General features: G+C 54.4%; 1 protein-coding gene and 1 long non-coding RNA gene across 2 annotated transcripts; both read right to left on the bottom strand.

Annotated features, from left to right (window-relative positions):
- Positions 1-7,472: 7,472 nt before the first annotated feature.
- On the bottom strand, positions 7,473-8,910 carry LOC125156865 (melanoma-associated antigen 9-like; the record flags this gene model as incomplete). The annotated part of the gene is made up of 2 exons (XM_047843066.1): positions 7,473-7,735; positions 7,853-8,910. A coding segment is annotated over one exon (945 nt), but the record flags the coding sequence as incomplete, so codon positions are not given.
- Positions 8,911-9,146: 236 nt separating this feature from the next.
- On the bottom strand, positions 9,147-10,446 carry LOC125157505 (uncharacterized). The gene is made up of 3 exons (XR_007148987.1): positions 10,388-10,446; positions 9,438-9,540; positions 9,147-9,279 (listed from the first exon to the last, which is right to left on the bottom strand). It is a non-coding gene; the product is annotated as an uncharacterized LOC125157505 (long non-coding RNA).
- Between the last annotated feature and the right edge of the window lie 16,228 nt (positions 10,447-26,674).

Below are 26,674 nucleotides of genomic sequence, written 5' to 3'. Positions count from 1 at the left end.
CGTTTCAGTTTATAGCCCCCCTTTTATTCTCTCTCCCCCACTTCCTGCTTTGGTCTCTTCCACCTATTCCTGCTGCTTAGTTGGTCTTGCACAGATAGGGCCCAACAAAGAGTCCTCTTTACTTGCCCCCTAGGTCAAGTTGTCCCCAGAGTAAGGTCTTAGTTGTTAGCCCCCCACCCCCTTTATTCCTGGGCCAACAGTTCTTGCTGGTTAGTTGGTCCTACTCAGGTAGGCCGCAACAATCAGTCCTATTTTCATGTCCTTATGTCATGTTGTCCTCAAAGTAGGGTTTCTGTCGGTAGCCCCCTTTTTATTCCTGCCACCCCCTTACCCACACTTCCTCATGTCTTCTCTCGTAATGGTTCCTGCTGGTGAGTTGGTCCTGCTCGTGTAGGCCCGAAACAAGAGTCCTGTTTTCTTGCCCCCTAGGTCAATTTGTCCTCAGAGTAGGGTCTCAGTTGGTTGCCTCCCTTTTTCTCCCGCATCCCCACATCCTGCTTTGGTCTCTCACAACTGCTGCTATTGGTTCATTGGTCCTGCTAAGATAGGCCCCAACAAAGGGTCCTGTTTTCATGCCCCCAGATCAAGTTATCCTCAGAGCAGGGTCTCAGTTGGTAGGCCCTCTTTTATACCTGCCCTCCCCACTTCCTGGTCTCTTCCAACTGCTCCTGCCGGTTAGTTGTTCCTGGTCAGATAAGCCCCAACAAAGAGTTCTGTTTTCTTGCTCCAGGTCAAATGGTCCTCAGAGTAGGGTCTCAGTTGGTAGCCCCACTTTTATTGATGCCTCCCCTCACTTCCAGCTTTGATCTGCTCCAAAGGTTCCTGCTGGTCAGTTGGTCCTGTTCAGATAGACTCCAACAAAGAGTCTTGTTTTCTTGCCCCCATGTCAGTTTGTCCTCAGAGTAGGGTTTCAGCTGGTAGCCCCTTTTTATTCCTGCACCCCCTCACACACTTCCAGCTTTGGTCTCTTCCAACTGTTCCTGCTGGTTAGTTGGTCCTGCTCAGATAGGCCCAAAAAAGAGTCCTGGTTTTTTTTTCCCACTAGGTCAAGTTGATCTCACAGTAGGTCCTCAGTTGGTAGACCCCCTTTGATTGCCTCCACCAAACACCTGCCGCATTGGTCTGTTCCAACTGTATCTGCTGGTTAGTTGGTTCTTCTCAGACGGGCCGCAACAAAGAGTCCATTTCTCATGACCCCTAGATGAAGTTATCCTCAGAGTATGGTCTCTGTTGGTTGTACCCCTTCTATTCCTGCCACCCCCCTCTGCCTGCTTTGGTATGTTCCAACTGTATCTGCTGGTTAGTTGGTTGTCTTCAGATAGGCCCCAAGAAAATGTCCTATTTTCTTGCCCTCTAGGTCAAGTTTTCTGCAGAGTAGGGTCTCAGTTTGTAGCTTCCCCATTTATTCCGCCCCCCCCCCACCACCACTTCCTCCTTTGGTTTAATCCAATTTTTCCTGCTGGTTGGTTACTCCTGCTCAGATAGGCCCCCCAAAAGAGTCCTGTTTTCTTCTTGCCCCAGGTCAAGTTCTCCTCCGAGTAGGGTTTCAGTTTGTGGCCCCCCTATTGTTTTCTCCCCCCACGCTTCCCGCTTTGGTCTCTTCCAGCTGGTCCTGCTGGTTAGTTGGTCCTGCTCAGGTAGGTCCCAACTAAGAGCCCTGTTTCTTGCCCCCAATGCCAACTTGTCTGAAGAACAGGTTCTCAGTTGGCAGCCTCCCTTTTTTCCTGCCCCCCAATCCTGCTTTGGTCTCTTCCAGCTGTTCCTGTTAGTTAGTTGGTCCTACTCAGATAGGCCGGCACCAATAGTCCTGTTTTCTTGTCCCCTATGTCGAGTTGTCTTCAGAGTAGGGTCTCAGTCGGTGGCCCCCCTTTTATTCCTACCCTTCTGCACATGTTCTACTTGGCTGTCTAACGACTGTTCCTACCGGTGAGCTGGGCCTCCTCAGATAGTCCCAACAAAGAGTCCTGTTTTCTTGGCCCCAGATTACATGGTCCTCAGAGTAAGGCCTTAGTTGGTAGCCCCACCTTAACGCTGCCACCCTGCTTCAAGCTTCTGTCTTCTCCAACTGTTCCTGCTGATTAGTTGGGCCTTGTTAGATAGGCCGCAGCAAAGAGTCCTGTTTCCTTGCCCCCTAGGTCTAGTTGTCCTCAGAGTATGGTCTCAGTTGGTAGCCTCCCCTTTTATTCCTAACCCTTCTGCACACGTTCTGCTTGGCTGTCTAACAACTGTTCCTACTGGTGAGCTGGCCCTCCTCAGATAGTCCCAACAAAGAGTCCTGTTTTCTTGATCAAGATCGGTTCTTCCAGATCAAGATGTCCTCAGAGTAGCGTTTCAGTTTGTAGCCCCCCCTTTTATTCTCTCTCCCCCACTTCCCACTTTGATCTCTTCCAACTATTCCTGCTGGTTACTTGGTCTTGCTCAGATAGGGCCCAACAAAGAGTCCTCTTTACTTGCCCCCTAGGTCAAGTTGTCCCCAGAGTAAGGTCTTAGTTGTTAGCCCCCTTTTATTCCTGTACCCCCTACTTCCTGCTTTGGTCTCTTCCAACAGTTCCTGCTGCTTAGTTGGTCCTGCTCAGATAGGCCCCAAAGAAGAGTCCTGTTTTCTTACTCCCTAGGTCAAGTTGTCCTCAGAGTAGGGTCTCAGTTGGTAGCCCTGCTTTTATTCCCGCACCCCCCCCCACATTTCCTGCATTGTTCTCTTCCAAATGTTCCTACTGCTTAGGTGGTCCTGCTCACATAGGCCCCAACTTAGAGTCCTGATTTCTTGTCCCATAGGTCAAGTTGTCCTCAGAGTCGGGTCTCAGTTTTTAGCCCCCCTGTTATAACTGCCCCACCCCCACATCCCGCTTGCTCTCTTCCAACTGTTCCTGCTGGTTAGCTGGTCCTGCTTAGATAGGCCCCAGCCAAGAGTCCTGTTTTCTTGCCCCAGGACAAGTTGTCCTCAGAGTAAGTTCTCAGTTGGTAGTCCCCCTTTTATTCCTGCCCCTCCCTCACTTCTCGCTTTGGTCTCTTCCAACTGCTCCTGTTGGTTAGTTGTTCCTGGTCAGGTAGGCCCCCAACATAGAGTCCTGTTTTCTTGCCTCCTGAGTCAAGTTGTCCTCAGAGTCGGGTCTCAGTTGGTTGCTCCCCTTTTATTCCCACCCCACACACACTTCCCTATTTGGTCTCTTCTAACTGTTCCTTCTAGTTAGTTGGTCCTGCTCACCTATGTCCCAACACAGAGTCCAGTTTTCTTGCCCCCTAGGTTAAGTTGCCCTCAGAGTAGGGTCTCAGTTGGTAGCCCCCCCCCAACTTCTGCCCACCCCCCGCACTTCCTGCATTGGTCTCGTCCAATTGTTCCTGCTGATGAGTACATCCTGCTCAGATAGGCCCCAACACAGAGTCCTGGTTTTTTGCCCCCAAGTCAAGTTGTCCTCAGAGTAGAGTTGCAGGCAGTAGCCCTGCCTTTATTCCTGCACATCCCAACTTCCCGCTTATGTCTGCTCCAGATGTCCCTGCTGGTTCCTTGCTCTGCTTAGGCCCCAACGAAAAGTCCTATTTTCTTGCCGCCTAGATGAAGCTGTCCCCAAGGTAGGGTCTCAGTTGGTAGCCCCCCCTTTATACTCGCAGCCTCACCCCACACATTTTGCTTTGGTCTTTTCCAAGTATTCCTGCTTGTTAGTTGGTTCTGCTCAGATAAGCCCCAACAAAAAGTCCTATATTCTTGCTCTCTGGTCAAGGAGTCCTCAGAGTAGGGTTTCAGGGGGTACCCGTCTTTTATTCCTGCCTCCTCACTTCCCACTTTGGTCTCTTCCAAATGTCCCTGCCGGTTAATTGTTCCTGCTCAGATAGGGCGAACAAAGAGTTATGTTTTCATGCCCCCTCGGTCAAGTTATCCTCAGAGTAGTGTCTGAGTTTGTACCCTCCTTTTATTCTTGTCCTCCCCCAATTCCCACTTTGATGTCTTCCAACAGTTCCTTCTGGTTAATTGGACCTGCTCTGATAGGCCCCGACAAAGACTGATTTTCTTCCCCCAGGTCAATTTGTCCTCAGAGTTGGTTTTCAGTTTGTAGCCCCACTTTCATTCCTGCCACCCCCCAACACACACACACACACACACACACACACACACTTCCTGCTTTGGTCTCCTCCAAATGTTCCTGATGAGTTGGTTCTGCTCAGATAGGCACCACCAAGAGTCCTGTTTTCCTGCCCCCTATGTCTAATTGTCCTCAGAGTAGTGTTTCACTTGGTAGCACCCCTTTTATTCCTGCCCCTCCCCACTTCCCGCTTTGGTCTCTTGCAACTGTTCCCGCTGGTTAGTTGGTCCTACTCAGATAGGCCCCAGCAAAGAGTCCTGTTGACTTGCCCCCAGGTCAAATTGTCCTGAGAGTAGGGTCTCAGTTGGTAGGCCCCCTTTATTGCTTCCACTTGCTGCTTTGGTCTCTTCCATCTGTTCCTTTTGGTTGGATGGTCCGGCTCAGATAGGCCCCAAGAAAGAGTCCTATTTTCATGCCCCAGGTCAAGGTGTCTTCAAAGTAGGGTTTCAGCTTTTAGTCCCCCTTTGTTCCCTTCCCCACTCTTCCCGCTGTGGTCTCCTCCAACTGTTCCTGCTTCTTAGTTGGTCCTGCTCAGATAGACACACACCAGTAGTCCTGGTTTCTTGCCACCGGGTCAAATTATGTTCAGGATAGGGTCTCAGATGGTTGCCTTCCCTTTTATTCGTTTCCCCCACTTCCTGCATTGGTCTCTTCGAAATGTTAATGCTGGTTAGTTGCTCCGGCACAGATAGGCCCCAACAAAGAGTCCTTTTTTCTTGCCCCCAGGTAAAGTTCTACTCAGAGAATGGTTTCAGGTGGTTGCCCCCTTTTATTCCTGCTGCCCCCCTCACAGTTTCTGCTTTGGTCTCTTCCTACTGGTCCTGCTGATTAGGTGTTCCTGCTCAGAGAGGCCCCAACAAAGAGTCCTGTTCTCTTGCCCCCAGTTCAAGTTGCCCTCAGAGTAGTTTCTCAGTTGGCAGCCCCCCGTTTATTCCTACCGCCAACAAAGTTCCGCCTCGGTCTCTTCCACGTGCTCCTGCCGGTTAGTTGGTCCTCTTCAAATAGGCCACAACAATGAGTCCTTTTATCTTTCCCCCAGGTCAAGTTGTCCTCAGAGTAGGGTTCCAGTTGGTAGCCCCCGTTTTATTCCAGCCACCCCTCCCCAGCACACACTCCCATCTTTGGTCTCCACCAAATATTCCTGCTGGTTAGTTGGCCCTGTGCATTTAGGCCCGAGAAAAGAGTCCTGTTTTCTTGTCCTCTAAATCAAGTGGTCCTCAGAGTAGGATCCCAGTTGGTAGCCCCTCCCCCCCACTTTCTGCTTTGGTCTTTTCCAACTGTTCCATCTGGTTAGTTGGTCCTGCTCAGATAAGCCCCAAAAGAAAGTCCTGTTTTCTTGCCCCCAAGTCACGTTGTTCTCAGAGTTGGTTTTCAGTTGTTAGCTCCCCTTTTATTCATGGTGGCCACACACTTCCCACTTTGGTCTCTTCCAACTGATCCCGCTGGTTAGTTGGTGCTGCTCACGTAATGCCCTGATGACACATCCTGATTTCTTGCCCCTAGGTCACATTGTCATCAGAGTAGGCCTCAGTTGGTAGCCCGCACGTTCCACACCCCCTCCTCAGGGGCACAGTTGTTCTCCAGGAGGACCACCCCCAAGACCAGCACCAGGAGGCTGGCCGTGGGCATGCCCTGCCTACTGCTTAGCATCCCATCACATATCAGGCCAAGGATGGTGACCAGGAAGAAGGAGTGGTCTCTGGCGTCCGCTTCCTTCACGTCAACACCAAAGACCAGCTGCAGATACTCGCAGGCTTGGTGGAAGATCACGGAGACGTGGTCCTGGTCATCTTGGCCGACCGCCACCAGCATCTCCGCCTGTGTGGTCGGTCGGCTGCTGAGTGGGATACTTGAGGAGCAGGAATGCCACCAGGTCAGCCAGCCTCATGCCGAATGCATCTGGGAGCGAGGGCTGGGCTCCTTCTGGGGCCCCTCTGGTGCTGGACCCCTCCTCATCGGGGCTGCTGGGGTCCTCATCGGACTGGCTCCACGGAGCACCTGCCATGTCAGCGGGGGAGGGGCAGGCATTCGGAAGGCTCAGACTGACTCTGTTGAGGGGCCCAGGCTCCCTCTGTCCTCCTTCTGCATCCTCGCCAAGAATGGCCACAGGGCCCAGGCCCTGCCCTCTGCCCACTTGAGGTGTCCCAGCCGCCTCCCCCCGCCCACACACACACACACACACACCCCGTGTCTGTGAGACTCCACTGTGGAAGTCTGGCCCGACTCATCCACCCAGATGCCCATCCTGCCCATGGCCCTTCACAGAAGGACGCGGGTGCCCGAACTCTGGCAGGTTCCTTCTCTGTGTCCTAGGGACCTGAGTCCTTCGGTCCTCCCCCCATGTCCCTTCTTGGACCCACCACCCGGCCTGTGCCCCTGCCCTTTCTTACCTGGGATCCTGTCCCTCACCCCAAGGTCCTCAGCTCCCTCAAACCACCGAGGTACGGTTGAGTGGACACAGCCTGCGGCCGCCCTCTCCAGAAACCCCGGCCTCAGCGGGGCCTGAGCGCCTCTACCCAGGGTGGGTGGGTGTAGTAGGCCCTACCGCTCTCCCTCAGGTCCAGACACCAGCTCCAGGATGAGCCTGGGCCCGTCCCTCTGGGTCCCCGAGTCTACCACCCTTAGCCCCGCTGGGAGAAGGGCTCCGCCTGACCACCCTGCCGGGGTCTCTCGGGCTGCCGGCTGGACTGACCTGGATTCCGGGATGGGGGGCCGGCCGTGCTCCCTCACATGTCGACGTGCACGCCTTGCTGCCCGGCCGGGCCCCTTCTCTCTGCCGGCCCGAACCAGGCATCCCAGACTGAGGCTCCCACCTCTGTCACCATCCTTTCCGGGATCCTCACCTTGACTCTGACCGGCTCGGGCCGTGCCCCCGCCCTCTGCACAGCTGAGTCTGTGCGCCTCAGACCCAGGCTCTCACTCCCCGCCTTCCTGGAGACAGAGGCAGGGAGCACACCGCAGCCACTGTCCCCTCCCCGCTACATTGTGATCAGCTGCCCAGAAGGCATCGCACTGAACAGAGATCCCAGGCCAGCCTGGCTCGGGCAGGGCATCTCCACTGCAGGGCTCCCCCCCTGGAGCCCCACCGCCTCAGCCTTCTTTCATTTCTTCTGTTCCTCTTAGGGGACCTTTCCCTGCCTTCCCATGGGGACCGCAGCTGCTAGATAGTCACCTATGGGTGGGACGTGTCCTGCCTCTCCTAGTGTCCTCACTGCCAACACAGGGCCCTTCTGAGCGTGAGCAGAGCTCAGCGAATGTCCGGCCACAAATGTCCCAGTGAGCTGGGGACCTCTGCTCAGATCGAGTGTCTCCTCCTTTCTTGGAGACCCAAGCAAAGGCAGGCACACATCTCTGTGTCCCTTGTCCAGAATGACAGATGACAAGGGACAAGAAGCAAGAACGAACATCTTTTATTTCTCCATGTCCTGAAACCATCCGTTTACTGCCAGGGTCTTCACGTTTGCAAGACATCCCTGTCTGTGCCCAGCCCAGGCACCGCGATTCCCTTCTGGATCCCGAACGAGGACGGAAGGGTTCCCAGCTCGTTGCACCAAACGGCACAACTCTGACTCTTGAACACCTGTGGCGTGGGTGCCGCTCCCACACTGAGCCCGAAGCTCACGAAACCTTCTATGACAAGGAACGACATCTGAAAACTTCCTCGAGGAAACAAAGATCGATTTCCGAGGCCATGTAGACAGAGAACAAGAACCCACCCAAACGTGCGCTTGGCCCCGCTTTCCCCCAAGCCGCCCTGGCCCTCCACTACTCACAACGCCCAGCGCCCGCTCTGCTCGCACTCGCAGGGGAGAAGTGGCCTGGCTGCGTGTCCCGCAGGAGAAGCTGCTCGACCCCAGGTGGGAACGGGCCCGGCTGCCCCTCGGGCTCAGGCCCGCTCTTCCTCATGGCTCACAGCGTCTTTGGACAGACACGGAGACCCGGGCTGCCTGCTGTTGACCGCCAGGATGTGCTGCAGCACTTGCACGCCGCTGGTTTCTGCGTGGGCCCTGGGACCCCACAGGAACTCGTAGCGTGCGGGCTCGCTGCCGGGCACCTGCCGGTACTCCAGGTACCCTTCCTGCACCCAGACTTCGGTCAGCAGCTCCCTGGGCTCCCCATAGAATACGTGCTCCCTGCCGGCATACACCCCCATGACCCCCAGCGCTTCCCACACCGCCTCCTCAGGGGCACGGTCGTCCTCCAGGAGGATCACCCATAGGACCAGCACCAGGAGGCTGGTCTTGGGCATGCCGTCCCTACCACTCGGCGTCCCATCGCAGCTGAGGCCCAGGATGCTGACCAGGACGTAGGAGCGCTCGCTGGGGTCCACTTCCTTCACGTCGACTCCAAAGACCAGCTGCAGATACTCGCAGGCTCGGCGGAAGATCACGGGGAAGCGGTCCTGGTCATCTTGGCTAACCGCCGCCAGCATCTCCGCCCGTGTGGTCGGCTGCTTGGTGCGATACTTGAGGAGCAGAAGCAGCACCAGGCCGGCCACCTTCACGCAGAGCGCATCTGGGAGCGAGGCCTGGGCCCCTGCCGGGGCCCCCCAGGTGCTCGACCCCTCCTCATCGGGGCTGCTGGAGCCCTGGTGGGACTGGCTCCCCGAAGCGCCTGCCATGGCACTGGGGGAGGGGCAGGAGCTCCGAGGGCTCTGGGGAGGAATCGGGGACCCGGCAGCAGCAGACCCCTCCTCCAGGGGGACCAGAATGAGGACAGAGCAGGAGGAGGACAAGGAGGAAGGAGAGGAGGAGGAGGAGGAGGAGGGAGATGGGTATCCCCCCTCCTCCTCCTCTGCTTTCTCCTCCTCCAACTCCTCCTCTTCCTCCGACTCCACCTCCTCCACCTCCAACTCCAACTCCACCTCCAACTCCAACTCCTCCTCTTCCAACTCCTCTTCCTCCGACTCCACCTCCTCCACCTCAACCTCCACCTCCTCCACCTCAACCTCCACCTCCAAATCCACTTCTTCCACCTCCTCCTCCTCCGCCTTCTCCTCCTTCAACTCCACCTCCTCCACCTCCTCCTCCTCCTCCTCCTTCTTCAACTCCACCTCCTCCTTCTTCAACTCCAACTCCTCCACCTCCCTGTCCTCAGGCTCTGGCAGCGGTGCATCCCATGGCAGTGGGACCTCTCTTGGCTCCTCCTTCAGCTTGCAGAACACACTGCTCTCACCCAGGGGCATGATGGTCGCCAGACCCTGAAGACAGAAGAGGGGTGGCTCCTCAGGGGGAGGCCCAGCCCACCCAGACCCCGAGCTCCCAGGCCTGAGAGCGGGGCTGCGTGGGGGTTGGGGGCCGAGGGGTCCCCTCTGGGGTGGGATGGGCGAGCCCCCGGCCCCACGCGCGGGGCACGCACCTCGCCTGGACAACCGACTGGCACGCGGCCGCGCCTCCTCTGCTCTGTGACCTCAGGACTCCTGCCTCAGACCAAGGCCTCAACTGCAGAGCTCGCAGAGCCCCTGGAAGAGGGAGGGAGGGGGGGAGGGAGGGGGCGCCTCAGGGTCTCAGGGTGGGTGCAGACCGCGAGCATCGTCCCGGGCCCCCACCCCCCACTGCGGCCAGGAGATTCTGGCCAGGACTCTGGGCGGCCCCGCCCCGGGAGCCCCCACACCCCCACCCCCCATCCAGCCTGGGCCTGCCCCTTCTGGACCTCCGCTGACAGCCAGAGCGGACCCGAGCGGCAGGGCAGGCCTGGGCCCTAGGCAGGTGTCCTGGGCTGCGAGGCAGCGCCTCCTCTCTCCCCTGCACCCCGGCCAGGGCCCGGGATCCTGCCTCGGCTGACCGGGGTCCAGCCCCGCACACCAAGGCCCTCCCCTCGCCCAGACCCACCGCGGGGGCGGCTTTCCGAGGGCGGCCCCGGGGCTGGGGTCCAAGGGGCCTCCGGCCGTCCTCCCGCAGGGCTCTCCCGGGGAGCCCCGGGCCCGCTGCCTCCCACCACAACCCTCACGGCCCGGCGAGGTCCGGGCCAAGGCGGCTGGCGTCGTACGAGGCGACCAAGTCCGGGGAGGCCCGGGGCCGATGGCGGGGGGCTCACGTGGCTTCCTTGGGGGTCCCTCAGCCCTATCCTCTCGTCCCCATCCGGACTCCCTGGGCGGCCTGGGCCTCGGGCTCTGCCGCCTGACGCCGGCTCCTCGCGCGCAACCAGCTCTCAGTCGGGCTGGGACCCAGAGCCCGAGTCCGCCCACGCCTCACGCCCTGGTCACAGTCGTCGTGGTCGCGCCGCCCTGCGGCCTCCACCGCCGCCCCCACCGCCGGACTCATTCCCCTCTGGGTCCCGGCCCCCTCGCTCCTCCCTCTGGGCCTCACCTCGAAGCCCACGAGGCTCTGCGCCCTTCCCGCGCCTGACTGGATTCGAGGCGCGGCTGGAAGACGCCGACGCCGACGCGACGCCGACGCCGAGGCCCAGGCCCCCTCGCCCCGCCCCGCCCCGCCAGTCTCTTGAGACCCGGATGCGGAAGTCCAGACACCCCGCGGGGCCTCATTCCCACTAGGGGCTTCCCTCGGCTGCCGCTAGGGGTCGCCTTCCGGGCCGGGGCCTGCGTTCTGGGGGCCAGAGTCCCTCCCTCGGTGTTCCCTCCGAGGCCTCCTGCACCCCGGGGACGGCCTGTGTGCGTGGCCGCTGACGATGGGAACTCGTGCCCCTCAGACCGCGGTCTGAAGGTCTCTGGGACGCACCGCCCAGGCTCAGTGACGGGGCGCCGGCCACCTCTGGCCGCCCGATGCAGGGGCTCCCCGGGCCTGCGGCACGGACTGACTTCGTAGCTCTGGGCTGGGGTGGACCTGGTCTCCTGACAGCACCTGGGCCCTCCTCCCCTCTGCCCACCGGAGCGGCTGCTCCCAACAGACAGCGGGTCCTCGGTTCTCCCCAGCTCACCCATCCGACCCCCACTCCCCCGTCCAGGTGATCCGAGACCCGGATGCCCAAGTCCAGCCTCGCCCAGTGTCCCCATCCCTCCCGGGGGCCTGCGCGGACTGACTCTCTTGTGGGGTCCAGGTTCCTTTGCCTGCAGGTCCCTCTGTTCCTCATTAGGAATCGCCCCGGGACACGGCCCCTGCCCTCTGCCCACCTGAGGTGTCCCAGCCACCCCCCGCCCCCTGCGCCTCCTCCGGTGTCTCTGAGACCCGGCTGCGGAAGTCTGGCCCGACTCTCCTCCGCGAGTCCCCATGCCTCCCAAGGGCCCTTCTCAGAAGGCCTGAAGTCTTGAACTTTGGGGCGTCCCCTCTGTCCTGGGGGCCCGAGTCCCTCAGTCCTCCGTCTGACCCCCACCTGGACACCGTGGCCCCGTCCTGTGTCCCTGCCGTTTCCTGACCTAGGATCCTGTCCCTCACCCCAAGGTCCTCAGCTTCCTCAGATCCCCGAGGCACAGTTGAGTGGACGGGGCCTGCGGCCACCCTCTACACGTACCCCGGCACCCGCGGCCCAGGCTGATCTCCTCTCCCCGGGGCGGGATGGGCCCTGCGGATCTCCATGAAGTCCCCACACCTGCTGCAGAAGAGCCTGGGCCCTTCCCCCCTATTATTCCTGCCGCCCCGCCACACACACTTCCGACTTTTCTCTCTTCCAACTGTTCCTGCTGGTTACTTGGTCCTGCTCAGATAGGCCTGAACAAAGCCTCCTGTTTTCTTGCTCCTAGAACAAGTTGTCCTCAGAGGAGTGTCTCAGTTGGTAGCCCCCCTTCTATTCCTCCCCCCTCTCTTCTTGCTTTGGTCTCTTCTAGCTGTTCTTGCTGGTTGGTTGGTTCTGCTCCGACAGGGCCCCAACAAAGTGTTCTATTTTCTTGACCCCATGTCATGTTGTCCTCAGAGTACTGTTGCAGTTGGTAGCCCCCCCCCCCCGTTTATTCCTGCCACACCCCCACACACACATTTCTTGCTTTGGTCTCTTCCAACTGTAATCACTGGTTTGTTGGTCATGCTCAGATATGTCCCAGCAAAGAGTCCTGTTGCCTTGTCCCCAACACAAGTTGTCCTCAGAGTAGGGACTCAGTTGGCAGCCCCCCTATTACTCCTGCTCCCTCCCACTTACCGGTTTGGTCTCTTCCAACGATTCCTGATGTGTAGTTGGTCCTGCTCAACAGGCCCCAATAAAGAGTCCTGTTTTCTTGCCCCCTGGGTCAAGTAGTGTTCTGAGTAGGGTCTCAGTTACTAGCCCCCTTTCATTCCTGCTCACCACACTTCCTGCTTTGGTCTCTTCCAACTCTTCCTGCTGGTTAGATGGTCCTACTCAGATTGGCTCCAAATAAGAGTCTTAATTTACTTGCCCGCTTTGTCCAGTTGTTCTCAGAGTATGGTCTCAGCTGGTAGCCCCCCTTTTATTCCTGCCCCCCAATTCCTGCTTTGGCCCCTTCCAACTGTTCCCACTGGTTAGTTGGTCCTACTCAGATTGGCCCCCAAAGAGTCCTATTATCTTGCCGCCAGGTTAAGTTGTCCTCAGAATTGGGTCCCATTTGGCAGGCCCCCTCTTATCCCCCCGCCCCCATTTCCGTTTGGTTCTCTTCCAAAGGCTCCTGCTGGTTATTTGCTCCTGCTCAGATAGGACCGAACAAACAGTCTTGTTTTCTTACCATCTAGATCAAGTTGTCCCCAGAGTAGGGTCTTATTTGGTAGCCCCCCCCCCCGTTTTTTTCCCTGCCCTCCCACTCTGTCTACTTTGGTCTCTTCCAACGGTTCCTGCTTGTTACTTGGTCCTGCTCAGATAGGGACCAACAAAGAGTCCTATTTTCTTTCCCCCAGGTCAAGTGGTCATCAGAGTAGGGAGTCGGTTGGTGCCCCCCCCCCCTTTTATTCCTATTGCCCACCCCACACTTCCTGCTTCGGTCTTTTCAACCTGTTCCTGCTGGTTAATTGGTCCTGCTCAGATAGGCCCCAACTACGAGTCCTATTTTTATTCCACTAGGTCAAGTTGACCTCAGAGTAGGATTTCAGGTGGTAGCCTCCCCTTTTATTCCTGCCTCCCCCTTCCTGCTTTGGTCTCTTCCAACTGTTCCTATAGGTTAGTTTGTCCTGCTTGTGTATGTCTCCACAAAGAATCCTATTTTCCTGCCCCTAGGACAAGTTGTCCTCACAGTTGTGTTTAATTTGGCACCCCCCTTTTGTACCTGCTGACCACGCCCCACACACACACACTTCCTGGTTTGGTCTCTTTCAACTGCTCCTGCTGATTAGTTGGTCTTGTTCAGTAAGGCCCAACAAAAAGTCCTGTTTTCTTGGCCCCAGGTCAAGTTGTCCTCAGAGTTGGGTTTAAGTTTGTAGCCCCCCTTTTAGTGCTCCCCCCCCCCCACTTCTCACTTTGGTCTCTTTCATCTCTTCCTGCTGGTTAGTTGGCCCTGCTCAGATAGGCTGCACCATGATTCCTGTTTTCTTTCCCCCCAGGTCAAGTTGTCTCCAGAGTAGGGTCTTAGTTGGTAGCCCCCTTTTATTCCCGATCCACCCAGTTCCTGCTTTGGTATCTTCCAAGTGTTCCTGCTGGTTAGTTGTTCCTTCTCAAGTAGGCTGCAAGAAACAGTCCTAATTTCATGCCCCTAGGTCACATTGTTCTCAGCATCTGGTTTAATTTGGTAGTCCCCTTTATATTCCTGCCACTCCTCCAAACACACTTCCTGGTTTGGTCTCTTCCAACTGTTCCTGCTGGTTAGTTGGTCCAGCTCACATAGGCACGAACCAAGAGTCCTGTTTTCTTGCCCCCGAGGTCACGTTGTCCTCAGAGTAGGGTGTGTGTTGGTTGCCTCCCTTTTTTCCTGCCCCCCCCCCCCACTTCCAGCTTTGGTCCATTCCAACTGGTCTATTGGTTACTTGGTCCTGCTCACATGGGCCACAAAAGGGAGTCCTGTTTTCTTGCCCCCAGGCCAAGTCGTCCTCAGATTAGGGTCTCAGTTGGTAGCCCCCGTTTATACCTGCCCCGGCAAACTTCTCGCTTTGGTCTCTTCAAGTACTCCTGGTGGCTAGTTGGTCCTGGTCAGATAGGCCCCAACAAAGAGCCCTGTTTACTTGCCCCAGTTCAAGTTGTCCTCAGAGTAGGGTCTTCGTTGGTAGCCCCCCTTTTACTCATGCCTCCCACACTTCCTGCTTTGGTGTCTTCCAGCTCTTCCTGCTGATTAGGTAGTACCGCTCAGATAGGCCAGAAGGAAGAACCCTGGTTTCTTGCACCCCAGGTCACGTTGTCCATAGAGTAGGATCTCAGTTGGTGTCCACTTTTATTCCTGCCTCCCCATTTCCTGCTTTGATCTCATCCAACTGTTCCTGCTCGTTAGTTGGTCCGACTCAGATAGGCCCCAATAAGAGTCATGTTTTCTTGCCTCGTGTGTCAAGTTGTCCACAGGGTAGCATCTCAATTTGTAGCCCCCCATTTGTTCCTGCACCCCCCCCACCTTCCTGGTTTGGTCCTTCCAGATTTTACTGCTGGTTGGTTGGTTCTGCTCAGATAGGCCACAACAAAAAGTCCTACTTTCTTGCCACCAAGTCAACTTGTCCTCAGAGTAGGATTTCAGTTTGTAGTCCCCCTTTTATTCCCTCCCCACCCCACTTCCTGCTTTGGTCTCTTCCAACTGTTCCTGCTGGTTAGTTCGTCCTTATCAGATAGGTCCCAACAAAGAGCCCTGTTTTCTTGCCCCCTAGATCAAGTTGCCCTCAGAGTATGGTCTCAGATACTAGCCCCCCCTTTTATTCCTGCCCCCCACACTTCCTGCATTAGTCTCTTCCAACTGTTCCTGCTGGTTAGACATCAATCTCAGATAGGCCCCCCCAAAATGTCCTGTTTTATGGTCCCCAGAGTCAAGCTGTCCTCAGAGTACGGTCTCAGTTGGGAGCACCATTTTTATTGCTGCCCCCCCCGACACTTCCCGCTTTGGACTGTTCCAACCCTTCCTGCTGGTATAGTTGGTACTGCTCAGATAGGCCCCATCAAGGAAACATATTTTCTGCCTCCTATGTAAAGTTGTTTCCAGAGTAGGGTCTTAGTTGGTAGCACCCCTTTTATAGCTCCCCCCCCCCCAAGACCACTTCTCAATTTGGTCTCTTGCAACTGTTCCTTTATCCTGCTCAGTTAGGCCCCAACAAAGAGTCCTATTTTCATGCCCCTAGGTCAAGCTGTCCTCAAAGTAGGGTTTAATTGGTAGCCCCCTTTTTATTCCTGCCACCACCACCCCCAACACACAGTTCCTGCTTTGTTCTCTTCCAACTCTTACTACTGGTTAGTCGGTACTGCTCAGATAGGCCCCAAAATAATCGTGTTTCCTTGCCCCCAGGTCAAGTTGTTCTCAGAGTTGGGTATAAGGTGGTAGCCCCCGCTTTTATTCCTGTACCTCACACACTTCCCTTCTTGGCCTCTTCCAACTTCTCCTGTTAGTTAGTTGGTCCTGCTCAGATAGGCCCCAACAAAAAGTCCTGTTTTCTTACCCCCAGACTAACTTGCCCTCAGAGTACTGTCTCCATTGGTAGCCCCCTTTTTATTCCTGTCCCACAACGCTTCTTGCTCTGGTCTCTTCCAACTGTTCCTGCTGGTGAGTGCGTCTTCTCAGATAGCCCCGGAGAAAGAGTCCCGTTTCTTGCCCCCAAGGTCACGATGTCCTCAGAGTAGGGTCTGACTTGGTTGCCCCTGTTTTATGTCTGAACCCCCACACTTCTCGCTTTGGTCTCTTCCAACTCTTCCTGCTGATTAGTTGATCCTGCTCAGAGAGGCCCAGACCAAGTTTCCTGTTTTGTTGCCCCCCCCCGGGTCAAGTTGTCCTCAGAGTAGGGTCTCAGTTGGTTGCCACCATTTTATTTCTTCCCCCCCAATTCCAAGTTTGGCCTCTTCCAACTGTTCTTGTGGGTTAGTTGGTCCTGCTCAGATAGGTCCCCCAAGAGTCCTGATTTAGTGCCCCTAGGTCAAGTTGTCCTCAGAGTAGGATCTGAGTTGGTAGACCCCCTTTGATTCCTGCTCCCCCCCCACACACACACACTTCCCACATCGGTGTGCTCCAACTGTACCCGCTGGTTGGTTGGTCCTGCTCAGATAGGCCCCACCAAGAGTCCTGTTTTCTTGATCCCTAATTCCAATTGTCCCCAGGGTAGTGTCTCAGTTTGAAGCCCCCCTTTTATTCCCTCCCCCACCACTTCCCGCTTTGATCCCTACCAACTACTCCTGCTGCTTAGTTGGTACTTCTCAGATAGGCCCCAGTAAAGAGTCCTATTTTCCTGCTCCAGGTCACATTGTCCTCAGAGTAGGGTCTCGGTCCGTAGGCCCCTTTGAAGCCAACACCCCTCTTTGGTCTCTTCCAAATTCTCCTGCTGGTTAGTTGGTCCTGGTCAGATAGGCCCTAACAAAGAGTCCTGTTCTCTTGTTCCAGGTTGTCCTCAGAGTAGGGTGTAAATTGGTAGCCCCACTTTTATTGCTGTCCCCCCCACATGTCCCACTTTGGTCTGCTCCAACTGTTCCTGCTGGTTTGTCGGTCCTGCTTAGATAGTCCTCCACAAAGAGTCCTGTTCTTGCCCTCGAGGTCAAGTTTTCCCCAGAGTAGGGTCTCAGTTGGTAGCCTCCCGTTTCATTCCTTCCTCCCCACACATTCTGCTTGGGTCTCTAACAACTGTTCCTGCTGGTTAGCTGGTCCTGCTTAGATAGGCCCCGCAAAAGAGTCCTGTTTACTTGCCCCCAAGGTCATGTTGTCCTCAGAGTAGTGTGTCAGTTGGGAGCCCTCCTTTTATTAATGCCCCTCCCAACTGCCACTTCCCACTTTGGTCTGTTCCAAGTGTTCCTGGCGGTGAGTTGTTCCCTTTCAGATAGGTCCCAACAAAGAGTCCTATTTTCTTGTCCCCAGGTCAAGGTGTCCTTAGAGTTGGATTTAAGTTGGTAGCCCCCCTTTTATTCCTGCACCCCACACACTTCCCTCCTTGGTCTCTTCCAACCTCTTCTGTTGGTTAGTTTGTCCTACTCAGGTAGGGCCCAACAAAGTGTCCCATTTTGTTGCCCCCTAGAAAATGTTGTCCCCAGAGTAGGGTCTCATTTGTAGCGTCCTTTTCATTCCTGCCCCCCTCCAATTCCTATCTCTTCCAACTGTTCCTGCTGGTTAGTTGGTCTTGCTCAGATAGGCCCAAAGAATAAGTCATGTTTTCTTGCCCCCAGGTAAATTGTCCTCAGAGTTGGGTTTAAGTTCGTAGCCCACCTTGTTTCCTGCGCCCCACACGCTTCCCTCCTTGGTCTCGTCCAACCGCTCCTGTTGGGAAGTTTGTCCTGCTCATATAGGGCCCAACAAAGATTCCTATTTTCTCTCCCCTAGGTCATGTTGTCCCCAGAGTTGGTTCTCATTTGTAGCCTCCCTTTTTATTCCTGCTCCTCCCATTCCTGCTTTGTTCTCTTCCAACACTTCCTGCTGTTTAGTTGGTCCTGCTCAGATAGGCCCCAAGAATAAGTCATGTTTTCTTGCCCCAAAGTAAGTTGTCCTCAGAGTTGGGTTTAAGATGGTAGCACCCCTTTTATTCCTGCACCACACACAATTCCCTCCTTGGTTTCTTCCAAAATTCTCCTTGTGGTTACTTGGTCCTGCTCAGATACGCCCAAAGAAAGAGTCTTGTTTTCTTGCCCCCTAGGTCAGGTTGTCCCCAGAGTAGGGTCTTAGTTTGTCGCCCCCTCCCTTTATTCCGCCCCCCCACCCCCACACACTTCCTGCTTTGGTCTCTTCCAACTGTTCCGGGTGGATAGTTTGTCCTGCTTAGATAGGCCCCAACAAAAAGTGCTGTTTTCCTGCCCTCAAATCAAGTTGTCCTCAGAGTATGATTTCAGATGGTAGTCCCCCTTTTACTACTGCCACCCCCCGACACACACTTCCTGATTTGGTGTCTTTCAACTGTTCTACTCGTTAGATGTTCCTTCTCAGGCCCCAACAACACTCCTGTTTTCTTGCCCCGAGTTCAAGTTGTCCTCAGAGTTGAGTTTCAGTTTGTATCCCCCCCCCCCCATTATTCCTGTTTCCCACATACTTCCCTCTTTGGTCTCTTTCAACTGTTCCTGCTGGTTAGTTGGTCTTGCTCAGAGAGGCCCCACCAAGATTCCTGTTTTGTTTTGTTTTGTTTTGTTTTATTTTGCTCCCTAGGTCAAGTTGTCCCCAGGGTAGGGTCTCAGATGGTAGCCTCCCCTTTTATTCCTGCCCGCCCACACTTTCTGGTTTGGTCTCTTCCAACTGTTCCTGCTGGTTACTTGTTCTACCTAGATAGGCCTCAACAAAAATCCTATGTTCCTGCGGCCTAGATCAAGTTGTCGCCAGAGGAGGGTCCTAGTTGGTAGCCTCCTCTTTGATTTCTGCCCCCCACCCACACACACACTTTCTGCTTGGGTCTCTTCCAAATGTTCCTGCTTGTTAGTTGGTCTTGCTCAGATAGGCCCCAACAAAAAATCCTGTTTTTTTGCGCCCAGGACAAGTTGTCCTCTGAGTTGGGGCTCAGTTGGTAGTACCCCTTTTATTCCTGTCCCCCACATACTTTCTGCTTTGGTCTCTTCCATCTGTTCCTGCTGGTTACTTGGTCCTGCTTATATAGCGCTCAACAAAGAGTCCTGTTCTCTTGCCTCCAGGTCAAGTTGTCCTCAGACTAGGGTTTCAGTTGGTACCCCCTTTTATTCCTGCTTCTCCCCCCCCCCCACACACACTTCCTGCTTCCGACTCTTCCTACTGTTCCTCCTGGTTAGTTGGTCCTGCTCAGATAGGCCCCAACAAAGAGTCATTTTCTTGCCACCAGGTCAAATTCTCCAGAGTCGGGTTTCAACTGTTAGCCCCACTTTTTTCCCTGACCCCAACGCTCTTCCAGGTTTGGTCTCTTCCAAGTGTTACGGCAAGTTAGTTGGTCCTGCTCACATAGGTCCCACCAAGAGTATTGTTTGTTTTATTGCTCCCTAGGTCAAGTTGTCCCCAGAGTAGGGTCTCAGTTGTTAGCCCCCCGTTATTCCTGCCCCCACCCAATTCCCACTTTGGTCTCTTCCAACAGTTCCTGCTGCTTAGTTGGTCCTGCTCAGATAGGCCCCAAATAGAGTCCTATTTTCTTGTCCCCTAAGTCAAGTTGTCCTCAGAGTAGGGTCTCAGATGATAGCCCCCCTTTTATTTCTGCCTCCTCCCACTTTCTGCTTTGGTCTCTTACAACTATTCCTGATGGTTAGTTGGTCCTACTCAGATGGGCCCCAAGAAAGAGTCCTCTTTTCTTGCCCCCGAGGCCCAGTTTCCCTCAGAGTAGGGTTTCCTTTGGGTGCCCCAGTTTTATTCCTGCTCCACCCGACACTTCCCTAGGTGGTCTCTTCAACTGCTCAGGCTGGTTAGTTGATCCTGCTAAGATAGGCCCCAGGAAAGAGCCCTGTTTTCTTGCCCCCTAGGTCACATTGTCTTCAGAGAAGCATATCAGTAGGTAGCCCCCTTTTTATTCCTACCCCCTCCGCACACTTTCTGCTTAGCTATCTAACACCTGTTCCTACTGGTGAGTTGGTCCTCCTCAGATAGTCCCTACAAAGTGTCCTATTTTCTTGCCCCCAAGTCAAGTTGTCCTCGGAGTAGGGTTTCAGTTGGTAGGCCCTCTTTTATTCCCTCTCCCACACTTCCCGCTTCCGTCCCTTCCAACTATTCCTGCTGCTTAGTTGGTCCTGCGCAGATACGCCCAACAAAGAGTCCTAATTACTTGCCCCCTAGGTCAAATTGTCCCCAGAGTAAGGTCTTAGTTGTTGGCGTCCCCTTTTATTCCTGCACCCCCTACTTCCTGCTTTGGTCTCTTCCAACAGTTCCTGCTGCTTACTTGGTCCTGCTCAGGTAGACCCCAATAAAGACTCCTATTTTCTTGCCCCCTGGTCAATTTGTCCTCAAAGTAGGGTTTCAGTTGGCAGCCCCACTTTTATTCCTGCTGCCTCACCCACACAATGCCTGCTTTGGTCCCCTCCAACTGTTCCCTCTAGGTAGTTGGTCCTACTCAGAACCCCCCCCCCCAAATTCCTGTTTCCTTGCCCCCAGGGCATGTTTTCCTCAGAGGTGTGTTTCCGTTGGTAGTCCCCCTTTTGTTCCTGCCCCCACACACTTCCCCCTTTGGTCTCTTCCAACTACTTTGGTAACTTGGTCCTGCTCAGATAGGCCCCAACAAAGAGTCCTGTTTTCTTGGCCCCAGGTTACATGGTCCTCAGAGTAGGGCCTTAGTTGGTAGCCCCACTTTAATGCTGCCACCCCGCTTCAAGCTCTTGTCTTCTGCAACTGTTCCTGCTGATTAGTTGGGCCTTGTTAGATAGGCTGCAGCAAAGAGTCCGGTTTCCTTGCCCCCTAGGCCAAGTTGTCCTCAGAGTAGGGTCTCAGTTTGTAAGCCCCCTTTTATTCCTACCCCCTCTGCACACATTCTGCTTAGCTGTCTAACAACTGTTCCTACTGGTGAGCTGGTCCTCCTCAGATAGTCCCAACAAAGAGTCCCATTTTCTTACCCCCATGTCAAGTTGTCTTCAGAGTAGCGTTTCAGTTTATAGCCCCCCTTTTATTCTCTCTCCCCCACTTCCTGCTTTGGTCTCTTCCACCTATTCCTGCTGCTTAGTTGGTCTTGCACAGATAGGGCTCAACAAAGAGTCCTCTTTACTTGCCCCCTAGGTCAAGTTGTCCCCAGAGTAAGGTCTTAGTTGTTAGCCCCCCACCCCCTTTATTCCTGGGCCAACAGTTCTTGCTGGTTAGTTGGTCCTACTCAGGTAGGCCGCAACAATCAGTCCTATTTTCATGTCCTTATGTCATGTTGTCCTCAAAGTAGGGTTTCTGTCGGTAGCCCCCTTTTTATTCCTGCCACCCCCTTACCCACACTTCCTCATGTATTCTCTCGTAATGGTTCCTGCTGGTGAGTTGGTCCTGCTCGTGTAGGCCCGAAACAAGAGTCCTGTTTTCTTGCCCCCTAGGTCAATTTGTCCTCAGAGTAGGGTCTCAGTTGGTTGCCTCCCTTTTTCTCCCGCATCCCCACATCCTGCTTTGGTCTCTCACAACTGCTGCTATTGGTTCATTGGTCCTGCTAAGATAGGCCCCAACAAAGGGTCCTGTTTTCATGCCCCCAGATCAAGTTATCCTCAGAGCAGGGTCTCAGTTGGTAGGCCCTCTTTTATACCTGCCCTCCCCACTTCCTGGTCTCTTCCAACTGCTCCTGCCGGTTAGTTGTTCCTGGTCAGATAAGCCCCAACAAAGAGTTCTGTTTTCTTGCTCCAGGTCAAATGGTCCTCAGAGTAGGGTCTCAGTTGGTAGCCCCACTTTTATTGATGCCTCCCCTCACTTCCAGCTTTGATCTGCTCCAAAGGTTCCTGCTGGTCGGTTGGTCCTGTTCAGATAGACTCCAACAAAGAGTCTTGTTTTCTTGCCCCCATGTCAGTTTGTCCTCAGAGTAGGGTTTCAGCTGGTAGCCCCTTTTTATTCCTGCACCCCCTCACACACTTCCAGCTTTGGTCTCTTCCAACTGTTCCTGCTGGTTAGTTGGTCCTGCTCAGATAGGCCCAAAAAAGAGTCCTGGTTTTTTTTTCCCACTAGGTCAAGTTGATCTCACAGTAGGTCCTCAGTTGGTAGACCCCCTTTGATTGCCTCCACCAAACACCTGCCGCATTGGTCTGTTCCAACTGTATCTGCTGGTTAGTTGGTTCTTCTCAGACGGGCCGCAACAAAGAGTCCATTTCTCATGACCCCTAGATGAAGTTATCCTCAGAGTATGGTCTCTGTTGGTTGTACCCCTTCTATTCCTGCCACCCCCCTCTGCCTGCTTTGGTATGTTCCAAATGTATCTGCTGGTTAGTTGGTTGTCTTCAGATAGGCCCCAAGAAAATGTCCTATTTTCTTGCCCTCTAGGTCAAGTTTTCTGCAGAGTAGGGTCTCAGTTTGTAGCTTCCCCATTTATTCCGCCCCCCCCCCACCACTTCCTCCTTTGGTTTAATCCAATTTTTCCTGCTGGTTGGTTACTCCTGCTCAGATAGGCCCCCCAAAAGAGTCCTGTTTTCTTCTTGCCCCAGGTCAAGTTCTCCTCCGAGTAGGGTTTCAGTTTGTGGCCCCCCTATTGTTTTCTCCCCCCACGCTTCCCGCTTTGGTCTCTTCCAGCTGGTCCTGCTGGTTAGTTGGTCCTGCTCAGGTAGGTCCCAACTAAGAGCCCTGTTTCTTGCCCCCAATGTCAACTTGTCTGAAGAACAGGTTCTCAGTTGGCAGCCTCCCTTTTTTCCTGCCCCCCAATCCTGCTTTGGTCTCTTCCAGCTGTTCCTGTTAGTTAGTTGGTCCTACTCAGATAGGCCGGCACCAATAGTCCTGTTTTCTTGTCCCCTATGTCGAGTTGTCTTCAGAGTAGGGTCTCAGTCGGTGGCCCTCCTTTTATTCCTACCCTTCTGCACATGTTCTACTTGGCTGTCTAACGACTGTTCCTACCGGTGAGCTGGGCCTCCTCAGATAGTCCCAACAAAGAGTCCTGTTTTCTTGGCCCCAGATTACATGGTCCTCAGAGTAAGGCCTTAGTTGGTAGCCCCACCTTAACGCTGCCACCCTGCTTCAAGCTTCTGTCTTCTCCAACTGTTCCTGCTGATTAGTTGGGCCTTGTTAGATAGGCCGCAGCAAAGAGTCCTGTTTCCTTGCCCCCTAGGTCTAGTTGTCCTCAGAGTATGCTCTCAGTTGGTAGCCTCCCCTTTTATTCCTAACCCTTCTGCACACGTTCTGCTTGGCTGTCTAACAACTGTTCCTACTGGTGAGCTGGCCCTCCTCAGATAGTCCCAACAAAGAGTCCTGTTTTCTTGATCAAGATCGGTTCTTCCAGATCAAGATGTCCTCAGAGTAGCGTTTCAGTTTGTAGCCCCCCCTTTTATTCTCTCTCCCCCACTTCCCACTTTGATCTCTTCCAACTATTCCTGCTGGTTACTTGGTCTTGCTCAGATAGGGCCCAACAAAGAGTCCTCTTTACTTGCCCCCTAGGTCAAGTTGTCCCCAGAGTAAGGTCTTAGTTGTTAGCCCCCTTTTATTCCTGTACCCCCTACTTCCTGCTTTGGTCTCTTCCAACAGTTCCTGCTGCTTAGTTGGTCCTGCTCAGATAGGCCCCAAAGAAGAGTCCTGTTTTCTTACTCCCTAGGTCAAGTTGTCCTCAGAGTAGGGTCTCAGTTGGTAGCCCTGCTTTTATTCCCGCACCCCCCCCCCACATTTCCTGCATTGTTCTCTTCCAAATGTTCCTACTGCTTAGGTGGTCCTGCTCACATAGGCCCCAACTTAGAGTCCTGATTTCTTGTCCCATAGGTCAAGTTGTCCTCAGAGTCGGGTCTCAGTTTTTAGCCCCCCTGTTATAACTGCCCCACCCCCACATCCCGCTTGCTCTCTTCCAACTGTTCCTGCTGGTTAGCTGGTCCTGCTTAGATAGGCCCCAGCCAAGAGTCCTGTTTTCTTGCCCCAGGACAAGTTGTCCTCAGAGTAAGTTCTCAGTTGGTAGTCCCCCTTTTATTCCTGCCCCTCCCTCACTTCTCGCTTTGGTCTCTTCCAACTGCTCCTGTTGGTTAGTTGTTCCTGGTCAGGTAGGCCCCCAACATAGAGTCCTGTTTTCTTGCCTCCTGAGTCAAGTTGTCCTCAGAGTCGGGTCTCAGTTGGTTGCTCCCCTTTTATTCCAGCCCCACACACACTTCCCTATTTGGTCTCTTCTAACTGTTCCTTCTAGTTAGTTGGTCCTGCTCACCTATGTCCCAACACAGAGTCCAGTTTTCTTGCCCCCTAGGTTAAGTTGCCCTCAGAGTAGGGTCTCAGTTGGTAGCCCCCCCCCAACTTCTGCCCACCCCCCGCACTTCCTGCATTGGTCTCGTCCAATTGTTCCTGCTGATGAGTACATCCTGCTCAGATAGGCCCCAACACAGAGTCCTGGTTTTTTGCCCCCAAGTCAAGTTGTCCTCAGAGTAGAGTTGCAGGCAGTAGCCCTGCCTTTATTCCTGCACATCCCAACTTCCCGCTTATGTCTGCTCCAGATGTCCCTGCTGGTTCCTTGCTCTGCTTAGGCCCCAACGAAAAGTCCTATTTTCTTGCCGCCTAGATGAAGCTGTCCCCAAGGTAGGGTCTCAGTTGGTAGCCCCCCCTTTATACTCGCAGCCTCACCCCACACATTTTGCTTTGGTATTTTCCAAGTATTCCTGCTTGTTAGTTGGTTCTGCTCAGATAAGCCCCAACAAAAAGTCCTATATTCTTGCTCTCTGGTCAAGGAGTCCTCAGAGTAGGGTTTCAGGGGGTACCCGTCTTTTATTCCTGCCTCCTCACTTCCCACTTTGGTCTCTTCCAAATGTCCCTGCCGGTTAATTGTTCCTGCTCAGATAGGGCGAACAAAGAGTTATGTTTTCATGCCCCCTCGGTCAAGTTATCCTCAGAGTAGTGTCTGAGTTTGTACCCTCCTTTTATTCTTGTCCTCCCCCAATTCCCACTTTGATGTCTTCCAACAGTTCCTTCTGGTTAATTGGACCTGCTCTGATAGGCCCCGACAAAGACTGATTTTCTTCCCCCAGGTCAATTTGTCCTCAGAGTTGGTTTTCAGTTTGTAGCCCCACTTTCATTCCTGCCACCCCCCAACACACACACACACACACACACACACACACACACTTCCTGCTTTGGTCTCCTCCAAATGTTCCTGATGAGTTGGTTCTGCTCAGATAGGCACCACCAAGAGTCCTGTTTTCCTGCCCCCTATGTCTAATTGTCCTCAGAGTAGTGTCTCACTTGGTAGCACCCCTTTTATTCCTGCCCCTCCCCACTTCCCGCTTTGGTCTCTTGCAACTGTTCCCGCTGGTTAGTTGGTCCTACTCAGATAGGCCCCAGCAAAGAGTCCTGTTGACTTGCCCCCAGGTCAAGTTGTCCTCAGAGTAGGGTCTCAGTTGGTAGGCCCCCTTTATTGCTTCCACTTGCTGCTTTGGTCTCTTCCATCTGTTCCTTTTGGTTGGATGGTCCGGCTCAGATAGGCCCCAAGAAAGAGTCCTATTTTCATGCCCCAGGTCAAGGTGTCTTCAAAGTAGGGTTTCAGCTTTTAGTCCCCCTTTGTTCCCTTCCCCACTCTTCCCGCTGTGGTCTCCTCCAACTGTTCCTGCTTCTTAGTTGGTCCTGCTCAGATAGACACGCACCAGTAGTCCTGGTTTCTTGCCACCGGGTCAAATTATGTTCAGGATAGGGTCTCAGATGGTTGCCTTCCCTTTTATTCGTTTCCCCCACTTCCTGCATTGGTCTCTTCAAAATGTTAATGCTGGTTAGTTGCTCCGGCACAGATAGGCCCCAACAAAGAGTCCTTTTTTCTTGCCCCCACGTAAAGTTCTACTCAGAGAATGGTTTCAGGTGGTTGCCCCCTTTTATTCCTGCTGCCCCCCTCACAGTTTCTGCTTTGGTCTCTTCCTACTGGTCCTGCTGATTAGGTGTTCCTGCTCAGAGAGGCCCCAACAAAGAGTCCTGTTCTCTTGCCCTCAGTTCAAGTTGCCCTCAGAGTAGTTTCTCAGTTGGTAGCCCCCCGTTTATTCCTACCGCCAACAAAGTTCCGCCTCGGTCTCTTCCACGTGCTCCTGCCGGTTAGTTGGTCCTCTTCAAATAGGCCACAACAATGAGTCCTTTTATCTTTCCCCCAGGTCAAGTTGTCCTCAGAGTAGGGTTCCAGTTGGTAGCCCCCGTTTTATTCCAGCCACCCCTCCCCAGCACACACTCCCATCTTTGGTCTCCACCAAATATTCCTGCTGGTTAGTTGGCCCTGTGCATTTAAGCCCGAGAAAAGAGTCCTGTTTTCTTGTCCTCTAAATCAAGTGGTCCTCAGAGTAGGATCCCAGTTGGTAGCCCCTCCCCCCCACTTTCTGCTTTGGTCTTTTCCAACTGTTCCATCTGGTTAGTTGGTCCTGCTCAGATAAGCCCCAAAAGAAAGTCCTGTTTTCTTGCCCCCAAGTCACGTTGTTCTCAGAGTTCGTTTTCAGTTGTTAGCTCCCCTTTTATTCATGGTGGCCACACACTTCCCACTTTGGTCTCTTCCAACTGATCCCGCTGGTTAGTTGGTGCTGCTCACGTAATGCCCTGATAACGCGTCCTGATTTCTTGCCCCTAGGTCACGTTGTCATCAGAGTAGGTCTCAGTTGGTAGCCCACACGTTCCACACCCCCTCCTCAGGGGCACAGTTGTTCTCCAGGAGGACCACCCCCAAGACCAGCACCAGGAGGCTGGCCGTGGGCATGCCCTGCCTACTGCTTAGCATCCCATCACATATCAGGCCAAGGATGGTGACCAGGAAGAAGGAGTGGTCTCTGGCGTCCGCTTCCTTCACGTCAACACCAAAGACCAGCTGCAGATACTCGCAGGCTTGGTGGAAGATCACGGAGACGTGGTCCTGGTCATCTTGGCCGACCGCCACCAGCATCTCCGCCTGCGTGGTCGGTCGGCTGCCGAGTGGGATACTTGAGGAGCAGGAATGCCACCAGGTCAGCCAGCCTCATGCCGAATGCATCTGGGAGCGAGGGCTGGGCTCCTTCTGGGGCCCCTCTGGTGCTGGACCCCTCCTCATCGGGGCTGCTGGGGTCCTCATCGGACTGGCTCCACGGAGCACCTGCCATGTCAGCGGGGGAGGGGCAGGCATTCGGAAGGCTCAGACTGACTCTGTTGAGGGGCCCAGGCTCCCTCTGTC

The sequence above is a fragment of the Prionailurus viverrinus genome, chromosome X (assembly GCF_022837055.1).
Source record: "Prionailurus viverrinus isolate Anna chromosome X, UM_Priviv_1.0, whole genome shotgun sequence".
NCBI lineage: Eukaryota > Metazoa > Chordata > Mammalia > Carnivora > Felidae > Prionailurus > Prionailurus viverrinus.
The sequence above is the reverse complement of the archived record's forward strand: the minus strand, read 5'-3'. Positions and strand labels throughout refer to the sequence as shown.